The following is a 22,271-nucleotide window of genomic DNA, read 5'->3' as shown; positions in this document are numbered from 1 at the left end:
GTAACGTTGCTTATGTTCATCTTCTGTGGACACTGACTATTGATGACTTGCCTTGGGATGGCTGTAGTAGATCCAGCCCCTAGCTGTTAGCCACTCTTTTCTTGGTGGTGATTTTTGTTTTATTAAATAACTTAGGCTGTAATTTATAGTACTTCATAAACTGCTTCATGAGAAACCAAAACAACTAGACAGTAGGGATGAGCCTCTACAAGAGGATTGGGAAAGAGTTGGAGGTGGGGACTACTAGAACTGTCCAGAAGTAAATAATAACTTTTTGTAAAAGAGCCTTATGTTATTTGACCTCCACACTGAAATGTCTGTGATGCAGATACACAACCCATTCTACTGTGGGTGGGGACAGTGATCTCTGACAGAGGGCTGGAGAAAAAGCTGGGGCAATGTACAGAGCTTGTTTGTCCTAAGCATCTGGATAAAGAACTGAGGTGATGTATTTCTGATTCTATGGTTTGTATGCAGAACTGCAAGTTGCCTTCCAAGAGTGAACTTTTATGAGTTGAGCTCCTGTTATGTAAATTGAATAACACTAGTTTTTGTCAGTTGAAGATCTCTTTCATTTTTACTTGTTTTATATTGTTTCATATACATTTTGTGTTCCTTGATTGAATCATTGTTTGACCCTGGAATGGCAATAATTAGGTCCTGATAAATGTTGTCTTCCTATTATCGGTTCTTAAACTTCCAGAATCTTAATTTTGGTTATAGTTAGTAAATCAAGCAAATACCATGAATGTTTCATGATGTCGTTTTGTATTTTTCATGATGTAAGAAAGGTGGCCCCAAGCTTTCCTGTTCCCAGTAACAGTGTGTTGTGATCTCGTAATGTATTTTTTCAAAAGCACCTGTGGATTGTGACTTCAGTTTGAGGGGGGAGGTGGACTAATTATTTTCCTGTAGATTTAAAGATAAGGGAATGTGATCTGCACAGTAACATGCTATCAGCATTCAGCTGAACCTTGGGTCTACATTGCCTTTTCATCAGATGTAAATGGTGCACTTGTTTTCCAATATCTTGTTAAGGCAGAGCATCCGATCAAAACCACCCTGTGGATGAGACTCATTTCGGGTTGATTCAGGCTAGAAAAAGACAAAAGTGATATTGGATAGTGAGGAGAAACAGACAGAGGAATTGAAAATACTTATTGCTCTATGTGTTGCTGTCAGTGCAACCGTCTTCTGCCAAAGTAGTCTGCCATGTGTGGAACTTTTGGGGTGCTCTGCTGCTTGTAAATTACAAAGTCACAGAAGTCATGGAATTGTCGGAGATGGAAAGGACCTCTAGAGATCATCTAGTCCAACTCCCCTGCTAGAGCAGGATTGCCTAGAGCACATTACTCGGGACTGCATCCAGGCGTGTCTTGAATATCTCCAGAGAAGAGGACTCCACAACCTCCCTGGGCAGCCTGTTCCAGTGCCCTGTCACCCTCACTGGAAAGAAGTTTTTCCTCATATTTGAATGGAACTTCCTATGTTCCAGCTTGTGCCCGTTGCCCCTCATTCTGTCGCTGGGAACCACTGAAAAGAGTCCAGCTCCGTCCTCCTTCAACCCACCCTTTAGATACTTGTAAGCATTAATAAGGTCTCCCCTCAGCCTTCCCTTCTCCAGGCTAAAGAGCCCCAGCTCTCTCAGCCTTTCCTCATAAGGGAGATGCTCCAATCCCTTAATCATCTTTGTTGCCCTTCGCTGGACTATTTCCAGTAGTTCCCTGTCTCTCTTGAACTGGGGAGCCCAGAACTGGATGCAGTATTCCAGTTGTGGCCTCACCAGTGCAGAGTAGAGGGGGAGAATGACCTCCCTCGACCTACTGGCCACACTCTTCCCTACGCAGCCCAGGATCCCATTGGCCCTCTTGGCAACAAGGGCACATTGCTGGCTCATGGATAGTTTACTATCCACCAGGACCCCCAGATCCTTCTCCTCAGTAGTGCTTTCCAGCGGGTCCATCCCTAACCTATATTGGTGCCTGGCATTCTTCCTCCCCAGGTGCAGGACCCTACACTTGCCCTTATTGAACCTCATTAGGTTCTTCTCTGCCCAGCTCTCCAGCCTGTCCAGGTCACACCGGATGGCAGCACAGCCCTCTGGAGCGTCAACCATCCCTCCCAGTTTGGTATCGTCAGCAAACTTGCTGAGGAGACACTCTGTCCCCTCATCCAGGTCATTGATGAATATGTTGAACAAGACTGGACTGAGTATTGACCCCTGGGGGACACCGCTGGTTACAGGCCTCCAACTCGACCTTGCTCCATTAATCACAACCCTCTGAGTTCTGTCACACAGCCAGTTCTCAATCCACCTCACTGCCCCCTCGTCTAGCCCACACTTCCTCAGTTTCCTAATGAGGATGTTATGGGAGACAGTGTCAAAAGCCTTGCTGAAGTCAAGGTAGATGACATCTGCTTCTCTCCCCTCATCTAGCCATCTAGTTATAACATCACAGAAGATGATGTTATATCATCATCGCCCCCATGAGAACAAAGGCGAGCGATCGCGAGATCTCTGCCAGCTGTTTACAGAATATTTCATCAGCCTCTATATCCTGGTTGGGGGGTCTATAACAAACTCCCACCATGATGTCTGCCTTCTTGGCCTTCCCCTTGATTCTTACCCATAAACACTCAACACTGTCATTCACATTGTTGAGTTCTAGGCATTCAAATCTGTCCCTAACATAGAGGGCCACCCCACCGCCTCTCCTTCCTTGCCTATCCCTTCTGAAAAGTTGGTAGCCGTTGATTGCAGCACTCCGGTTGTGCGAGTCTTCCCACCACGTTTCTGTGATGGCAACTATATCATAGTTTTCTTGCTGTACAATGGCCTCCAGCTCCTCCTGTTTGTTGCCCGTGCTGCATGCATTCATGTAGATGCACTCAGGCTGGGCTAATTGTCCTGCCGCTTTTTGCGGGGGATAAGCCCTAATTCCCACCTGACCGTGCTCAGACCCTTCTGTAGTTACCAACCTATCACTACCCCCCTCATGTCTTCGCTACCACATGGATCACCATTCCCCACCTCCACTGAGACAACGGACTGTAAGACCTTGCTAGCACTTTTACCCACAAGCACTGGCATGCTGCTCCCAGGCTCCACTTTAGTAATCCCGGTTTCATCCCCACCCCCCTTCAAACCTAGTTTAAAGCCCTTTCAATGAGCCCTGCTAACTCTTGTCCCAGGATCCTTCTTCCCCTTCAGGTTAAGCTTTCCCCACCTGTTGCCAGCAGGCCTGGTGCCCTGCAGATCAACCCACGATCAAAGAAACCAAAGTCCTGCTGGTTGCACCAGTCTCGGAGCCAGGAGTTCATCTGCTGGCTCATCCTGTTTATCCCCTCATCAATCCCTGCAACTAGTGGGATAGATGAGAACACAACTTGTGTTCCTGATCCCTTAACCAGCCGTCCCAGGGCCCTAAAGTCTCTCTTCATTGCCCTTAGACTTCTGGTAGCTACCTCATCACTGCCTACTTGAAATATCAGTAATGGGTAGTAATCTGAGGGCCAAACTAGGGTAGGGAGTTTTCTCCGTATGTCCTTAATCCTGGCCCCAGGGAAGCAGCTGACTTCCCTGTGGGATGGGTCTGGTCAACAAATGGGGCCCTCTGTTCCCCTCAGAAGGGAGTCACCTACTACAATTACCTTCCTTTTTTTCTTAGTTGAGGAATTCCTAAGGCCTGGAGGTGAGTGACTAGCCCTGTGTGGGAGACTGGCTAGCTGAGAAGGGTCTCGTAGACATGGTCCAGCTGGCTGAGCGGGAGCTTGGGAAACATCGGACTCAGCTCCTGTAACTGCTGAGCTGGCAAGGACACCCTGTCCTTGACTGTAACTGTTGTATGATAACAGGGAGATTGCAGCTGCTCAGGCATGGGAAAAGAGGATGAAAGTAACTGTAAAGAAGGAACTAAGGGCGGGGTTGAAGTTTGGAGGACAGGCCAATCAGAAAGATGTATTGCAGAATATGTATTAGCTAATTATAACGAAGCATAAAAGACGGCTGTACTATTCAATAAACGAAGCTTGCTGATCACTCATATTGAGTGTCCCTGTCTTCCCTCCGTCGCGACAGCCCTGGGCAATTCACTGGATGGATCTTCCTCTCTATCCTCATTTACCTGGCCCTCAAGTTCCAAAGCCCCATACCTATTGTGCAAGGGCAACTGGGAAGGTGAGGGGGGCCGGGAGGGGTTTTGCTTGCCTCTCTGAGGAGGGACCTGTCTCCATCCCTCCTGTCCCTTAAGTCCCCTCCTTCTGCCTGGTGACAGGAGGGGAGGGGATCATCCACTTCTTGTAGAGCCTCTTCCTGCTGCCTTTGCCTCAGGGTATGGCTCCACCAATCTATTTCACTCCCCCATTCTCTGATGCTTCTTAACCTTTCTACCTCCCCCCTCAGTTCAACCACCTGCCTGAGCAGATCGTTTATTCGATCACACCGCACCCAGGCGGTGTCTCTGGCTCCCTCTGGTACAAGTGCCAGGCTCAGGCATTCGCTGCAGCTGGAGACCTGCACGGCCGTGTGTTTGTGTGGGAGCTCGGTCTGAGTTCCCACATTCTTTCTTGCAGCGGATTTTGGCTGTGTTGTGGCCATGTTCCTTTCTTGAGCTGGGAGGGGACCAATCACTGCTTGCTGCTTCCCACGCGCCCTGCGCACCTGCCCCTGCACGTTGATGTTCCTCCCTTTGTTCTCACCCTAGCTTGCCCTGCACCTCTGTGAAGGCTATAGCTGCTTTTAAATTTGCCATGGCTCACCCGGCATGCCCCCAGCCACATCAGCCTCACGATTCCTTCACAAGATTCCTGACTCCCACGAGTTTCTCTGTCTCGGGAAGCCCCCTCTCCGTCTCAATCTAGCTCAATTTTTTAAAGACACAGCACTCACTGCTGTCACTCTCCACATGGTCTGAGGTAGTGGTGGTTTGTTGCCTGATCAATAATCATAGAATTGTTGAGGTTGGAAGAGACCTCTGGTGATTTAGTCCACTCCCCCTGCTCAAATAAGTGTCAACTAGAGCAGGTTGCTCAGGACTGTGTCCGGTTGGGTTTCTAATATCTTCAAGGAGGGAGACTCCACAACCTTTCTGGGCAACCTGGTCCAGTCTTTGACCATCTTCACAGTAATATTTCTTCCTTACATATAAGTGAAATTTCTTGTATCTTAATTTGTGTCCATTGCTGCTTGTCCTTTCACTAGGGTACCACTGGGAAGAGGCTGGCTCCATTTCCGTTACGCCCCTCTGTTGGTATTTAGACGCATTGAGAAGATTCCCCCTGAGCTTCCTCTTCCTGAGCCTGAGAGAGCTGGGCTTGTTTAGCCTCTCTTTATATGAGAGATGCTCCAATCCCATAATCATCTTTGTGGCCCTTCACTGGACTTGCTCCAGTATGTCCATGTCTCTCTTGTACTGGAGAGCCCAGAACTGGATATGGTACTCCAGTTGGGGTTTCACCAGTGCTGAGTAGAGTGGAAGGATCACCTCCCTTGGCCTGCTAATGATGCTCTCCTTAATGTAATTCAGCGTGCTGTTGACTGCCTTTGCCACAAGGGTACATTGTGGACTCATACTTAACTTGGTGTCCATCAGGACCCCCAGGTCTTTCTCTGCAAAGCTGTTTTCAGCCCCAAGCCTATACCGGTGCATGGGGTTGTTCCTCAGGGGCAGGACTGGGCATTTCCCTTAGTTTAACTGCATGAGGTTCCTGTCTGCCCATTTTTCCAGCCTGTCCAGGTCCCTCTGAATGGTGGCACAACTCTGGTGTATCAGCCACTCCTCCCAATTCTGTATCATCGACATATTTACTGAGGGTACATTCTGTCTCATCGTTTAAGTCATTAATGAAGATGTTCAACAGGACTGGACCCAATATTGACCTCTGAGGTACACCAATAGCGACTGGCCTCTAACTGGTCATTGTACTGCTCATCACAGTGCTCTGAGCCTAGCAATTCAGGCAGTTTTCAGTCAACATCACTGTCCACTCTTCCAGTCTAGGCTTCATTGGTTGGTTTGTGAGGATGGTATGGAAGATAGTGTCAAAGGCCTTGCTGAAGTCAAGACAAACAACATCCTCTGCTCTCTCCTCATCCCCTGTGCCAGTCATCTCATCGTAGAAGGCTATTTGGTGAGTTAAGTATGATTTCACCTTCATGCATCCATGTACTCCAAATCACCTTTTTGTCCTTCACATATTTGGAAATACTTTCCAGGATTAGGTGCTCTATCACCTTTCTCAAGGACTGCAGTGAGGCTGTCCAGGCTGTAGTTCCCCAGATCCTCCTTGCCCTTCTTGAAGATGGGAGTGACGTTTGCTTTCTTCCAGTCCATTCTAAGACCTAGCAGATCTCCCTGACCCATCCTCTGTTCTTGTAGAACTTAGAGCAGAAGAACAAGCATTCCACCTTCAATATTTGGATCCATAACAATCCACAGTTGGCAATAACTGCTATAAATCCACATTGTAATTGACATCCTGGCTAGCACAAGTCAAGTACACTTTTACTTGTCTGTTCTGTAAGGGTATGTGGCAGGAGACTGTTTGCTCCTTTGAGGGTATCTGGTTAAGGACATTTTTCAACAAGGGATAATAAGAGAAGGAGGAAGCCATAAACAAGAACACACAAACCTGACTGACAAATGATAAGGGAGGCAGTGATGAGAACCAAACCTGGTCAGGCACACTAATTATGAGGATATGTGAGAATCTTTATTCCAGCAAGGTTATCTGATTGGGTATGTTGTCAATTGGGAAACTAAGGGAAAAAGGGGGAAGCCAGAAACAAAATACGTAGAGACACAGACCTGACAAAATAAATATGGAGACAATGACAAGAAACAAACCTTGCCAGTCACGTTAATTAACGGGATATCAAGAAGAAACTACAGGTATCACTTCTAGGAAGATCAACCTGGACTTTGCAACTGATAGGATTATAAAAGGGGGGAGGGGAGGAGGGTCCTGGACACCAGGCTGCTGGAAAGATATGATATAGTGGCCATCACTGAAACCTGGTGGGATGAATCCTATGACTGGAGTGTGGCTATTGAGGGCTACAAGCTGTTCAGAAGAGACAGGCAACGAAGGAGGGGTGGAGGTGTTGCCCTCTATGTTAATGAATGCATAGAGAGTGAGGAGATGTCCCTAAAGCCCTCCTTGGGGTCAGATGAAGAGATAGTTGGGAGCTTGTGGGGGAGGATTAAGGGGTGGGCCAATATGAGGGACACTGTAGTGGGTGTTTATTACAGGCCACCTGATCAGGATGGGGAAGTTGATGAAGCCTTTTACAGTCAGCTCAAAGTAGCCTCGCAATCACAGGCTTTGGTTCTTGTGGGGGACTTCAATCACCCTGATATCTGCTGGGAAGGCTACGTAGCCAGGCATAGTTCAGGAGGTTCCTCCAGTGTATTGATGATAACTTCTTAACTCAGCTGGTGGAGGAGCCAACGAGGAGAGAAGCACTACTGGACCTAGTGCTGACAAACAAAGAGGGACTGGTGGAGGACATTAAGGTTGGGGGCAACCTTGGTTGCAGTGACCATGGAAAGACAGAGTTCAGGATCGTGGGCAGTACGCGTAAACCAACAAGTAGGACTGAAACCTTGGATTTCAGGAGGGATTTCATTTCGACCTTTTCAAGAAACTGCTAGAAGAAATCCCACGGGATAGGGCTCTGGAAGGTAGCTGGTCAATATTCAAACATCGTTTTCTCCAAGCTCAGGATCGGTGCATCCCTAAGAGCAAGAAAACAGGCAAGGGAAGCAGGAGACCTGCGTGGTTGAGCAGGGAGCTTCTGAAAAAACTCAAGTGGAAGAAGGGACTGACCACTTGGGAAGATTACAAGAATGCTGTTAGAGTATGCAGGGATGAAGCAAGGAAAGCCAAGGCCTCCTTGGAATTAAAATTGGCAAGGGATGTCAAAGTCAACAAGAAGGGTTTTTTCAAGTATACTGGAGGCAAAAAGCAAACTAGAGAAAATGTGGGCCTGCTGTTTAATGAGATGGGTGCCATGGTGACGGAGGATGCAGAGAAGGCGGAGTTGCTGAATGCTTTCTTTGTTTCAGTCTTTACTGCTCAGGCCAGCCCTCAGGAGCCACAGAATTTGGAAGAATCAGAGAAAGTCTGGACAAAGGAAGACTTTCCCTTGGTGGAGGAAGACCAAGTTAAGGAGCAGTTAAATAAACTGCATATCCGCAAGTCCATGGGTCCTGATGGGATGCACCCGCGAGTGCTGAGGGAGCTGGCAGAAGTCATTGCTGAGCCGCTCTCCATCATCTTTGAAAGGTCCTGGAGAACAGGCAAGGTGCCTGAGGTCTGGAGGAAAGCCAATGTCATCCCAGTCTTCAAAAAGGGCAAGAAGGAGGACCCGGGAAACTACAGGCCGGTCAGCCTCACCTCCATCCCTGGAAAGGTGATGGAACAGCTCGTTCTGGGCATCATCTCAAAGCATATGGAGGAAAAGCAAGCTATCGGAAGTAATCAACACGGATTCACCAAGGGGAAGTCATGTCCTGACTGATAGCCTTCTATGATGGCAGGACTGGTTGGATAGATGAAGGGAGGACAGTGGATGTTGTCTACCTCAACTTCAGCAAGGCTTTTGACAGTCTCCCATGGCATCCTCATAGGTAAGCTTAGGAAGTGTGGGTTAGATGAATGGACAGTGAGGTGGATTGAAAACTGGCTGAAAGACAGAGCTCAGAGGGTCATGATTAGTGGCACAGAATCTAGTTGGAGGTCTGTAACAAGTGGTGTTCCCCAGGGGTTAGTACTGGGTCCAGTCCTCTTCAATATATTCATCAATGACCTGGATGGAAGGTACCCTCAGCAAGTTTGCTGGCGACACAAAACTGGAAGGGGTGGCTGACACACCAGAAGTCTGTGCCACCATACAGTGAGACCTGAACAGGCTGGAGGGCTGGGCAGAGAGGAACCTGATGAACTTCAACAAAGGCAAGTGTAGGGTGCTGCACCTGGGGAGAAATAACCCCATGCACCAGAACAGGTTGGGGGCTGACCTGCTGGAGAGCAGCTCTGAGGAAAAAGACCTGGTAGTCCTGGTGGACAATAGGATGACCATGAGGCAGCAATGTGCCCTTGTGGCCAAGAAGGCCAATGGCATCCTGGGGTGCATCAGGAAGAGTGTGACCAGCAGGTCGAGGGAGGTTATCCTCCCCCTCTACTCTGCCCTGGTGAGGCCCCATCTGGAGTACTGTGTCTGATTCTGGGCTTCCCAGTTCAAGAAGGACAGGCAACTGCTGGAGAGGGTACAGCAGAGGGCTACAAAGATGCTTAGGGGCCTAGAGCATCTCTCTTACAAGGAAAGGCTGAGGGACTTGGGTCTTTTTAGTCTGGAGAAGAGAAGGCTGAGGGGGGATCTGATCAACGCCTATAAATACTTAAAGGGAGGGTGTCAAGAGGATGGGGCCGGTCTTTTTTCACTGGTGCCCAGTGACAGGACAAGAGGAAATGGGCACAAACTTGAATATAAGAAGTTCCATCTAAACATGAGGAGGAACTTCTTTCCTGTGAGGGTGGCAGAGCCCTGGAATAGGCTGCCCAGAGAGGTGGTGGAGTCTCTGTCTCTGTAGACATTCAAAACCCACCTGGACACGTTCCTGTGCAACCTGCTCTAGGTGGACCTGCTTTGGCAGGGGGGTTGGACTAGATGATCTCCGGCGGTCCCTTCCAACCCCATATCATTCTGTGATTCTGTTACCTGGGGGTACTGGTGGACATAAGCTGACTATGAGCCCCCAATGCACCCTCATGGCAAAGGTGGCCATCCTGGGCTGCATTAGGTCACTTCCAACCCCATATCATTCTCTGATTCTGTTTAATTGATAGTGCTGTACAAACCTGTGAAAGAATGTGCAGGGGGAAGGGGGAGCAGGGAGGAACAAAAAGTGGGGTTTGGCAGAATGGGGTATAAAAGGGTCTGCTTGAGTGTAAGGTCAGTTCACCTATCTGGCTGAGCCCTCTGCCTGATCACTGCAGCCAGTCTTATCTTCTTATTACATGTTTTCTTAACTATCTTACACCATAATCATAGAATCATAGTATGGTTAGAGTTGGAAGGGAACTTAAAGATCATTGAGTTCCAAACCCCCTGCCATGACCAGGTTGCTCAAAGCCCCATTCAGCCTGGTCTTGAACACTTCCAGGGATGGGGCATCCATAACTTCTCTGGGCAACCTGTTCCAGTGTCTCACCACCCTCACAGTAAAGAATTTCTTCCTGATATCTGATCTGAATCTCCCCTCTTTCAGTTTAGAACCTTTACTCCTCGTCCTATCGCTACACTCCCTGATAAAGAGTCCCCTCCCACTCTATTTTACTCACTCTATCCTGTGTGTACGTGTGCTGCAAGGACTAAGTGCTAGCTACTGGTGAGACCTATGTCTGTGAGTGTTTGAGGGAGGAGGGCATGCATGTCTGCATCTTCCCCAAATCTGGTGTGCTTGTGTACCCTAGGGATCAATACTGGATATAGTCCTGTCATCCAGACCAGATGCCCTCCCACGGTCCCTTCCAACCTCAACCATTGTGATTCTTATTTAAAAAAATTCAGAATAATACAAGAAAATAAATATAAAAATGTTTAGGACTGTTATGTGACTTTTTTTTGGTGTGTATTTAAATATTTACTTAAGGACATTCTTCATTAGGTCTATGCAATCATAACATCAACTGAAACACAAAATACAAGACTGCTTTACACTGAACACAGCTGTAACTTGCTTGAGCGGTTTGCTGAGTGTCATAAACCATGAGAACACAACTTAAGTTGCTTATACAATGCTAAGAGCCCAGAAAATGAATTATAGGCCTTCAACTTGCTGGAGAGCCAACTACTATTTTTTTTAGTTACTTGTACTTAATAAAAATTGGGGCAGACTACACATTAGAATTGGTCTACTTTTCTAGCTTTCTGCAAAACTCTTATCAGTGTCTAAGAGTTAGAATTTCTAGTCTACTAAAATCAGTGTATTGCAACACAGATGCCATCCTTTTATAAAACTGCTGGTCAGTTGCTGTCAACAAGATCAGTCCTGTTTCTTGGTACTCCTCCCGCCGTCCCTCCCAGTGACACCAATTCCACATGTCTGATAACGCGGTAATTTCATTATCTGAGGACCTAAACCAGCAGAAAACTAACCGCGCAAAAAGTAATTTTCTTCTGATTTGGGTTCCTGAACTGACTTGCTGTAGGGTCAGATGTGTGCCATCACAAAGGAGGAGGTAGTAACACCACCTTTAGTGGCAACTGGCCATTAGCCAGGCTGAGCTTATTTGCTTCTTTTACTTGATTTAGAGAGCAGTTTTATAATAAGGGTACCTGCCCATGGTCACTTATCCCATAATAATAAGTAAAATGCAATAAAACTCTAAGCTTTTTAAATAACATTTGACTATCATATTTTGATTTCTATCAAAAATTTCCCTGACCTTTCAAAGATAATTGAGTGTGGCATTGCAATGACATCAGCCAGCTCCCTCAGTTCTTGTGGGTGCATTCCTGTCAGGTCCCATGGACCTGTGTATGTGTAATTTTTTTATGTTTCCCTAACTTGATCCTCCTCTACTGAGAGTAAGTATTCCTTGCTCTAGAGTTTCCCCCTGGTCTCAGGGGCCTAGGATTTCTAAAGACTGGCCTGAACAGCAAAGACTGAGGTGAAGGTGGCAATGAGCACCTCAGTCTTTTTCATGTCCCCTTTCACCAGCCCCCTTGCCCACATTTTCCTTAGCTTTCCTTTTGCTGCTGTTACAGCTGTAGAAGGCCTTCTTGCTGCCCTTCATGTTCATTGACAGATTCAACTCCAGATGAGCTTTGGCTTTCCTAACCCCATGCCTGCATGCTCACGCAGTGTCTCTGTGTTCTTCCTGAGTCACCTGACCCTGCTTCCATCTCCTGTATGCTTCCTTTTTATGTTTGAGTATAGTCAGGAGCAACTTGTGCATCCACGCAGGCAGTAGATTCTGCTGCCTTACACGTTTTCCTGCTCATCAGGATGGACCATTCTTGAGTTCAGAGGAGGTGATCCTTGAATATCTGCCAGCTGCTATATTTTTCAGCATAGTGACTTTTGTCTTATAAAACTTCCTTTTGCTCTGTCTCAGCTCTCATACAGCTTCTTCTAAGAAGATTTGACATGATATATACGTTTCTGATTATTTTAAAATGTGATTCCTTTTGTTGGTGATGCTGTGGGATTGTGGGGTGCTAATTAGCCCCTGTGGTGTTCTGCTGTAATATTTTATTTTATTTTTTAAACAGGAAAGCTTCAGAGGTATTAACATGTCTTACCCTGCAAGGAAATGAGATCCCAAGGTAGTTAATTTTAATTGAGTTCAACCCTTGTTCTAATTTTTTTACTTGAATCAGAATAGAGACGTAACTAATAAAACATAATAAAAGAGAGTTTATAAACAAAATCTAGTAAACATTGTTAGTCCTGATAGAACATGTAGGTAAGGGAGGCAATACCCAAATAAGGTCTTGATGCATTTGTGTTTTGCTTGCTTAAAGTATTGGGTCTGTTCGGTAAATGTTGTTTTACTTGTGATAAGAACAAGGTTGGCAGTTCTGTAAACCTGATATTCCTTGTTTGCAAGCAAATGAGGCAGCCAACAGTAATGACCATCCTACTCTCCTATTCCATTATGTCTTCTCAGTGGGCCTCTTCTCTGCTTTGGTGGGAATCCTGAGAGGCTACAAGTGATGTTAGGAGCAGGGCCACCTCCTCCAGCCGTTCCAGCTCAGGACTCCCTCCTGCCCAGCTGCTGGACCCCAGCCCAGGGACCCTGGGTCTCTACCCAGGCTGAGGGATGAGGCTACCACTTTCCTGTTAACAGGTTCAACCAGTAGCAAAGCTGAGCATGTATCCTAGAAAAACACACACAGACACAGGACACTGACATGGCCAGTCACACAGACTGCCACAGACAAGGTGCTGCCTTCAACAGCACCTACATGGAAGACACACATAAAACATAAACATAGACAGCCAAGTCCCCTTCCTCCTCTTTGACTGGTAGAGACAGGAGGTCACTAGTGAAGACACATACACAACGCTCTCTAGATTGACAAGCACACACACATTCGGGAGATTGCTTGGGTACCAGTGTGGGCCCTCTGCCCACCCGATACCCATACCAAGTCGTCCTGGGCATAGCAGCATGGACCAAAGCCCCTGTCCTGATTCCAATGGGGATAGGGTTAATTCTCCCCAGGATTAACTCCCCACAAGTTTTGAGTTTTGCCTTTTTCTTCTGATTCTTCCCTCATGGTGGGGGGGAGGGGCAGCGAGAGAGCAGCTGCCACGTGGTTCTTTGTTGCCGTCTGAGACTAAACCATAGCCCCCCTTCCCCTGGCGTTACATACATATTAGTCCAGCTTGAAGTTTGCTAGAGAATACACAGAATCACAGAATGGTTGGGGTTGGAAGGGACCTCAGGAGGTCATCTGATCAAACCCCCCTTCTCAAGCAAGGCCACCTAGAGTCAGCTGCCCAGGACTGTATACATACAGCTTTTGAATATCTCCAAGGGTGGAGAATCCACAACCTCTCTGGACAACCTGTGCCAGTGCTCAGTCACCCTCACAGTGAAAAAGTGTTTCCTGATCGCAGAATCACAGAATGGTAGTGGTTGGAAGGGACCTTCGGAGATCATCTAGTCCAACCCCCCTGCCAAAGCAGGGTCACCTAGAGCAGGCTGGACAGGAACGCATCCAGGCAGGTTTTTAATATCTCCAGAGAAGGAGACTCCACCACCTCTCTGGGCAGCCTGTTCCAGTGCTCTGGCACCTTCAAAGTAAAGAACTTTTTCCTCATGTTGAGATGGCATTTCCTGTGTTCCAGCTTGTGCCTGTTGCCCCTTGTCCTGTCACCGGGCACCACTGAGAAGAGTCTGACCCCATCCTCTTGACACCCGCCCTTTAGAAATTTACAAGCATTGATGAGATCCCCTCTCAGTCTTCTCTTCTCCAGGCTAAACAGACCCAGGTCTCTCAGTCTTTCCTCATCAGAGAGGTGCTCCATTCCCTTGATCATCTTTGTAGCCCTTCGCTGGACTCTCTCCAGTAGTTCCCTGTCCTTCTTGAACTGGGGCGCCCAGAACTGGACACAGTACTCCAGATGCGGCCTCACCAGGATGACTTCCCTCGACCTGCTGGCCACACTCTTCTTCATGCACCCCAGGATGCCATTGGCCTTCTTGGCCACAAGGGCACATTGTTGCCTCATGGTCAACTTGTTGTCCACCAGGATTCCCGGGTCCCTTTCTGCAGAGCTGCTTTCCAGCAGGTCAGCCCCTAACCTGTACCGGTGCATGGGGTTATTCATCCCCAGGTGCGGGACCCTACGCTTGCCCTTGTTGAATTTCATTAGGTTCCTCTCCGCCCAACTCTCAAGCCTGTCTAGGTCTCGCTGTACGGTGACACAGCCTTCTGGTGTGTCAGCCACCCCTTCCAGTTTTGTGTCATCAGCAAACTTGCTGAGGGTACACTCAGTCCCTTCATCCAGGTCATTGATGAATATGTTAAATAAGACTGAACCCGGTACTGACCCCTGGGGAATACCGCTAGCTACAGGCCTCCTCCTCTGTGCCGCTGATCACAACCCTCTGGGCTTGGCCATTCAGCCAGTTCTCAGTCCACCTCTCTGTCCACTCATCTAACCCACACTTCCTAAGTTTACCTGTGAGGATGTTATGGGAGACGATGTCAAAAGCCTTGCTGAAATCAAGGTGGACAACATTCACTGCTCTCCCCTCATCTACCCAGCCTGTCATTCCATCTTAGAAGGCTATCAGACTGGTCAAGCATGATTTCCCCTTGGTGAATCCATGCTGACCACTCCTGATGACCTTTTCTTCTTCTACATGCTTAGAGATGACATCCAGGATGAGCTAGCTGTTCCATCACCCTTCCAGGGATGGAGGTGAGGCTGACCGGCCTGTATTTTCCCAGGTCCTCCTTCTTGTCCTTTTTGAAGACTGGTGTGACATTAGCTTTCCTCCAGTCCTCAGGCACCTCTCCTGTTCTCCATGACCTTTCAAAGATGATGGAGAGTGACTTCCTAATAACATCCGCCAGTTTGCTCAGCACTCGTGGGTGCATCCCATCAGGGCCCATGTATTTTTGGATGTCAAGTTTGCCTAAATGATCTCTAACCTGATCCTCCTCGATCGAGGGAGAGTCTTCCTTACTCCTGATCTCTCTCCTACCTCCAGGGTCTGGGGTTCTTGAGGGACAGCCTTAGCAGTAAAGACTAAAGCAAAGAAGGCATTCAGTAACTGTCTTCTCTGCATCCTCCGTCACCAGGGCACCTACCTCATTCAGCAGCGGGCCCACATTTTCCCTGGTGTTCCTTTTTCTACTGATGTACTTGAAGAAGCCCTTCTTGTTGTCCTTGACATCCCTTGCCAGGTTTAATTCCAAGGGGGCCTTAGCCTTCCTCATTCTTATGTTCACACAGAATCTCCTGTGTTTCAGCTTGTGCTCATTGTCTCTTGTCCTGTCACTGAGCACCGCTGAATAGGGCCTGGGTCCATCTTCTTTGCACCCTCCCTTCAGATATTTATACACATAAATAAGATTCCCCCTGAACTTCTCTTCTCCAGGCTAAACAGTCGCAGCTCTCTCAACCTTTCCTTATAGGAGAGATTTGTAGATTCATAGAATGGTTTCATTTGGAAGGGACCTTAAAGATTCAACCCCCCTGCCATGGCCAGGGGTACCTTCCACTAGACCAGGTTACTCAAAGCCTCATCCAGCCTGGCCTTGAACACTTCCAGGGATGGGGCATCCACAACTTCTCTGGGCAACCTGTTCCCTCTTCCAGTGTTTCACCACCCTCACAGTAAAGAATTTCTTCCTCATATCTAATAAAAATCTCCCCTCTTTCAGTTTGAAGCCGTTACCCCTTGTCCTATCACTACACTCCCTGAAAAAGAGTCCCTATCCACCTTTTCTGTAGACCCCCTTTAAGTACTGAAAGACCGCTACAAGGTCTCCCTGGAGCCTTCTCTTCTCCAAGCTGAACAACTCTCTCAGCTTGTCTTCATAGGAGAGGTGCTCCAGCCCTCTGATCATCTTCATGGCCCTCCACTGGACCCGTTCCAACAGGTCCATGTCCTTCTTATGTTGGGGGCCCCAGGGCAGGACGCAGTACTCCAGGTGGGGTCTCACCAGAGCAGAGTAGAGGGGAAGAATCACCTTCCTCAAGCTGCTGGCCACGCTTCTTTTGATGCAGCCCAGGATGCGGTTGGCTTTCTGGGCTGCCAGCGCGCATTGCCAACTCATGTTGAGCTTCTCGTCCACCAACACCCCCAAGTCCTTCTCCTCAGTCCTTCTCAATCCATTCTCCACCCAACCTGTATTTGTGCTTGGGATTGCTGTGACCCAGGTCCAGGGCCTTGCACTTGGCCTGGTTGAACTTCATGAGGTTCACATGGGCCCACCTCTCAAGCCTGTCCCAGTCCCTCTGGATGGCATCCCTTCCCTCCACTGCACTGACTTCTCCGCACAGCTTGGTGTCATCGGCAAACTTGCTGACAGTGCACTCAGTCCCACTATCCATGTCAACGACAAAGATGTTAAGCTGCACTGGTCCCATTACTGACCCCTGAGGAACACCACTCATCACTGGTCTCCACTTGGACATAGAGCTGTTGACTGCAACTCTTTGTGACCATCCAGCCAATTTCTTATCCACCGAGTGGTCCATCTGTCAAATCCATGTTTCTCCAATTTAGAGACAAGGATGTTATGCTGTATGGTGTCAGATGCTTTGCACAAATCCAGGTAGATGATGTCAGTTGCTCTTCCCTTATCCACAAATGCTGTAACCCCATCATAGAAGGCCACCAAATTTGTGAGGCACGATTTGCCTTTAGTGAAGCCATGTTGGCTGTCACTGATCACCTCCTTATTTTCAGTGTGCCTTAGCATAGTTTCCAGGAGGATCTGCTCCATGATCTTGCTAGGCACAGAGGTGAGATTGACAGGCCTGTAGTTTCCTGGGTCTTCCTTTTTCCCCTTTTTAAAAATGGGGGTTATGTTTCCCCATTTCGCGTTGGTGGAAACTTCACCAGACTGCCACAGTTTTTCAAATATGATGGATAGTGGCTTAGCAACTTCATTTGCCAGTTCCCTCATGACCTGCAGATAGAATCATAGAATTGTCTTGGTTGGAAGGGACCTTTAAGATCATCTAGTCCAACCATCAACCTAACTCTGATAAAAAAACATCACTAAACCATGTCACTAAGCACTATGTCAACCCGTCTTTTGAATACCTCCAGGGATGGTGCCTCAACCACTTCCCTGGGCAGCCCATTCCAATGCCTAATAACCCTTTCAGTGTAAAAAATTTTCCTAATATCCAATCTGAACCTCCCCTGGCGCAACTTGAGGCCATTTCCTCTTGTCCTATCGCCTGTGACTTGGGAGAAGAGATCGACCCCCGCCTCTCTACACCCTCCTTTCAGGGAGTTGTAGAGAGCGATAAGGTCTCCCCTCAGCCTCTCCTCATAAGACTTATTCTCCAGACCCCTCACCAGCTTCATTGCCCTTCTCTGGACCCACTCCAGCACCTCCATGTCTTTTTTGTGGTAGGGGGCCCAAAACTGGACACAGTACTCGAGGTGAGGCCTCACCAGTGCCAAGTACAGGGGGATGATCACCTCCCGAGTCCTACTCGCCACACTGTTCCTGATACAGGAAAGGATGCTGTTGGCCTTCTTGGCCACCTGGGCACACTGCTGGCTCATGTTCAGCCAACAGTCGACCAACACCCCCAGGTCCTTTTCTACCAGGCAGCTCTCCAGCCACTCTTTCCCAAGCCTGTAGCGCTGCATGGGATTGTTGTGACCCTAGTGCAGGGCCCAGCACTTGGCCTTGTTGAACCTCATCCCATTGGCCTTGGCCCATTGATCCAGCCTGTCCAGATCCCTCTGCAAAGCCTTCCTACCCTCCAGCAGGTCGACACTCCCACCTAACTTGGTGTCGTCTGCAAACTTACTGAGGGTGCACTCCATCCCCTCGTCCAGATCATTGATCAAGATGTTAAAGAGAACCGGCCTCAATACCGAGCCCTAGGGGATACTACTCATGACCGTCCGCCAACTGGATTTAACTCCATTCACCACCACTCTCTGGGCCCGGCCCTCCAGCCAGTTTTTAACCCAGCGGAGGGTACTCCCATCCAAGCCATGGGCAGCCGGTTTCTCCAGGAGGATACTGTGGGAGACTGTGTCAAAGGCCTTACTAAAGTCCAGGTAAACAACATCCATAGCCTTTCCCTCATCCACCAAGCAGGTCACCTTGCCATAGAAGGAGATCAGGTTTGTCAAGCAGGACCTGCCTTTCATGAACCCGTGCTGGCTGGGCCTGATCACCTGGGCATCCTTCATGCTCTACATAATGGCACTCAGGATGATCTGTTCCATGACCTTCCCAGGCACCGAGGTCAGACTGACAGGCCTGTAGTTCCCCGGATCCTCTTTCCGGCCCTTCTTGTGGATGGGCATCACATTTGCTAGAGCATTTGCTAGACGCCAGTTTCACCTCCCCGGTTTGCCAGGACTGCTGGTAAATGATGGAAAGTGGCTCAGTGAGCACTTCTGCCAGCTCCCTCAGTACCCTCGGGTGGATCCCATCTGGCCCCATAGACTTGTTTATATCCAGGTGTTGGAGCAGGTCCCTCACCACCTCCCTTTGGATTACGGGGGCTTCATTCTGCTCCCTGCACCTACTTACTAGCTCAGGGGTCTGGGTACTCAGGGAACAACTTACTCTACTACTAAAGACTGAGGCAAAGAAGGCATTAAGTACCTCAGCCTGTGAGAAACTCTCCTTGCCCAGTAACAATGGCTCAGGCAGTCATCAGTACGAAGCACATTTTATTTAAACATTCTTGCAAGAACAGGTGACCCAGCAAGCAGGCACAGTGGGTTTTGGTGCGTTTTGTTTTTATTCCCTATTCCTGGCTGAAATTTCCCTCCCCTGTTTCCCCATTGGCTGGGTACTCCAGAGGTTACAGCCTATCAGAGACGCCTAGGAGTACTTCCATTTGTCCCGCCCCTGTTTACTTCTTCCCATCACTCCACCTATATCAATTGCTTCACTTATTTATTTATTCCCTTCTTTGGTAATATTGCTCAAGTCATCCTCCTGTTAAACCCTCATTCTGGCATAGACTGGTTTCTCCTTTGTTTAAGGGATGAGCATTCTTGCATGTCCCTGGGAAGCCTTTGTGTTGTTAATCATTCCCCAACTACCTCATTGCAGACCGACCAAGTTGTTCTGCAAAAACTGGCCAGGTTGTTCCTTTGCAAAAACAATATCTTAATTTTTCTTACAAGCCTTCTCCTCATCCTTTGTCACTATGTTACCTCCTGTATCCAATAGAGGATGGAGATTCTCCCGAGTCCTTCTCTTGTTACTAATATATTTATAGAAATTCTTTTTATTGTTTTTAACATCCAAGGCCAGGTTAAGTTCTAGTTGGGCTTTAGGTCTTTCTAATCTTTTCCCTACATAGCCTTACAACACCTTTGTAATCTTCCTGAGTGGCCTGCCCCTTTTTGATGCATCTCATAAGGTCCCATGGATTTGTGCATCTTCAGATTCCTCACATGGTCTTGAACCTGGTCTTCTACAGTGGATGGTTCATTCTCCCAGTCTCTGCCTTTGCCTTCTGCGACTTGGGCGGTGTGGTTAGAGCACTTGCTGATGAAGACTGAGGCAAAAAAGTTATTGAGTACCTCAGCCTTGTCCATGTCCTGGGCGACCAGGTCTCCCATCTCCTTCCGGAATTTTCCAGAAGCAATTGTGTTCCATGAAGAGGACCCATGCTGGAGCAGGGGAAAAGTGTGAGGAGGAAGGACAGGCAGAGAGCAACTGTTACTACTGACTGTAAACCCCCCATTCTCCATCTCCTCTGTGCTGCTGGTGGGGAGGAGTAGAGAAGTTGGGAGTGAAGCTGAGCCTGGGAAAAGGAGGGATGGGGAAAGGTGCTGTTTAATTTTTTTTGTCTGTATTTCGCATCATTCACATGGTCTCCAGTATAGTTTTTTTTTTTCCTGGCTATATTCCATTGACCCTAATGACACATGGAAATTCTGGTTGGTTTTTTTTTTTTTCTTTTCATTACAGCTATTTTGTTAATTGAAAAGGAGACAGAAAATACATGTCTACACCAGTGGACCCTGGCACAATGCCTCATCCTGGTCCTTCCCCAGGGCCAGGTCCTTCACCTGGACCAATTCTAGGACCTAGCCCAGGACCAGGGCCATCTCCTGGCTCAGTACACAGCATGATGGGGCCGAGTCCTGGACCACCCAGTGTCCCACATCCTATGCCGACAATGGGATCTACTGATTACCTGCAGGAGGGCATGCACCAACGGCATAAGGTAATTTTGTTTTTAATAAATGAGATTTTTTCCTAGACTTCTCTCCATTGATTAAAAAGCATACTTTTACTACATTTAGACCTGCAAAACAAGCTATTACACTTCATACATCACCTGTAAAACTGCAGCTACACTTTGATTACATCTTTATTACTAAAGATGGTGTACCTATTGGATCAAACACAGCTTGTTTGTTTTTAATGGACCAGTTTGAACTACAGTGATAGCAATTATGCAAATCTTAACTTGTAAACTGCACATTTCAATAGAATAGGCCTTGCTAGAGAATAAAATTGAAGTGCTATAAGACCATTCTGGTAGTAATTTTTTGTAGTTAAACCTACATGTTAGATCTTCTAAGGTTCTTTTTCGACATCTGTTTGGGAATATTATTTTTCCATATTATATTTTTCTGGGATGACTTTTTTTTTCATGAACATTTATTTTTATTATTATCATAGAATCATAGAATGATTCAGATTGGAAGGGACCTTAAAGATCATCGAGTTCCAACCCCCCTGCCATGGGCCTGGACACCTCTCACTAGACCAGGTTGCTCAAAGCCCCATCCAGCCTGGCCTTGAACACCTCCAGGGATGGGGCAGCCACAACTTCCCTGGGCAACCTGTTCCAGTGTCTCACCACCCTCAGGGTAAAGAATTTCTTCCTGATATCTAATCTAAATCTACCCTCTTTCAGTTTGAAGCCGTTACCCCTTGTCCTATCACTACATGCCCTTGTAAAAAGTCCCTCCCCATCTCTCCTGTAGGCTCCCTTTAGGTACTGGAAGGCTGCTATGAGGTCTCCCTGGAGCCTTCTCTTCTCCAGGCTGAACAACCCCAAGTCTCTCAGCCTGTCCTCGTAGGAGAGGTGCTCCAGCCCTCTGATCATCTTCGTGGCCCTCTGCTGGACTTGTTCCAACAGGTCCATGTCCTTCCTGTGCTGAGGACTCCAAAGCTGGACACAGTACTCCAGGTGGGGTCTCACGAGAGCAGAGTAGAGGGGTAGAATCGCCTCCCTGGACATGCTGGCCACCCTTCTTTTGATGCAGCCCAGGATGCGGTTATCTCTTAAAAGATATTTGCTTCATTTTCCATGTTGATTTGAAAATTATTGTCACATTAATTTACATAGGCTCTACCTCATTAAGGAATTTAAACTAATTTAATTTAAAGCATGTGAATAATGTGACTTGAGTGCTTGTCATGCTTAAATTTACATGTGTGCTTACACAATCAATTTCCTTTGCTGTAAGGAAATATGTCTGAAATGTTTTTTAAGACATTCACTTACTAATTCTCATCTTTTATTTAATTTTGATGTAAATTTATGGTAACTTCCCTTTTACAGGTGTTTTGCCTTCATAAATGTGCAATAACTGCTTACAGAAGCAAGATATCATTTCAAAACTTTTTGGTGGTTATCATTGTCACTTGGAATTGTTGTTCTTATTGCTATAAGAATATAGAGAAAACTTCAAATTAAAATAAAAATGATCCATTTATGTACTTTTAAAATATTTTTGAACCCTTTCTGAAATGGCAACTTTTACAACTTGTGTTTTTCTCATATGGCTCAATCTTAGTTATTAAAAAAATTATTTTCATGTCCAGTCAATAAGGACATAACACTGGTTTTCATCGACAGTATGAAAAAACACATCATTAAAACTTTTGATAATGTAAAGACATCTAAGGTGGAGGGGAGCTATGGTCCCAAGTTCAACTGAACTGCTGAAATCATCATCTGAGTGGTTAGAATCATAGAATCGTCTAAGTTGGAAGGGACCTTTAAGATCATCTAGTCCAACCATCAACCTAACGCTGATAAAAAACATCACTACACCTA

At 47.3% G+C, this 22,271-nt stretch overlaps 1 protein-coding gene across 1 annotated transcript in view; it reads left to right on the top strand.

The window, feature by feature from the left end:
* LOC141476648 (probable global transcription activator SNF2L2) overlaps positions 1-22,271 on the top strand; it is a 217,972-nt gene that overhangs the window by 3,881 nt on the left and 191,820 nt on the right. Inside the window, exon 2 of the mRNA XM_074165433.1 lies at positions 20,165-20,423. Coding sequence (XP_074021534.1) covers positions 20,199-20,423 — 225 coding nt within the window. The 5' untranslated portion in view covers positions 20,165-20,198. The remainder of the gene's footprint in view (positions 1-20,164; positions 20,424-22,271) is intronic.

Source organism: Numenius arquata, chromosome W, assembly GCF_964106895.1.
Source record: "Numenius arquata chromosome W, bNumArq3.hap1.1, whole genome shotgun sequence".
In the NCBI taxonomy this organism is placed as follows: domain Eukaryota; kingdom Metazoa; phylum Chordata; class Aves; order Charadriiformes; family Scolopacidae; genus Numenius; species Numenius arquata.
Note: the sequence above shows the minus strand (reverse complement) of the source record. Positions and strands in the feature narration are given on the sequence as shown.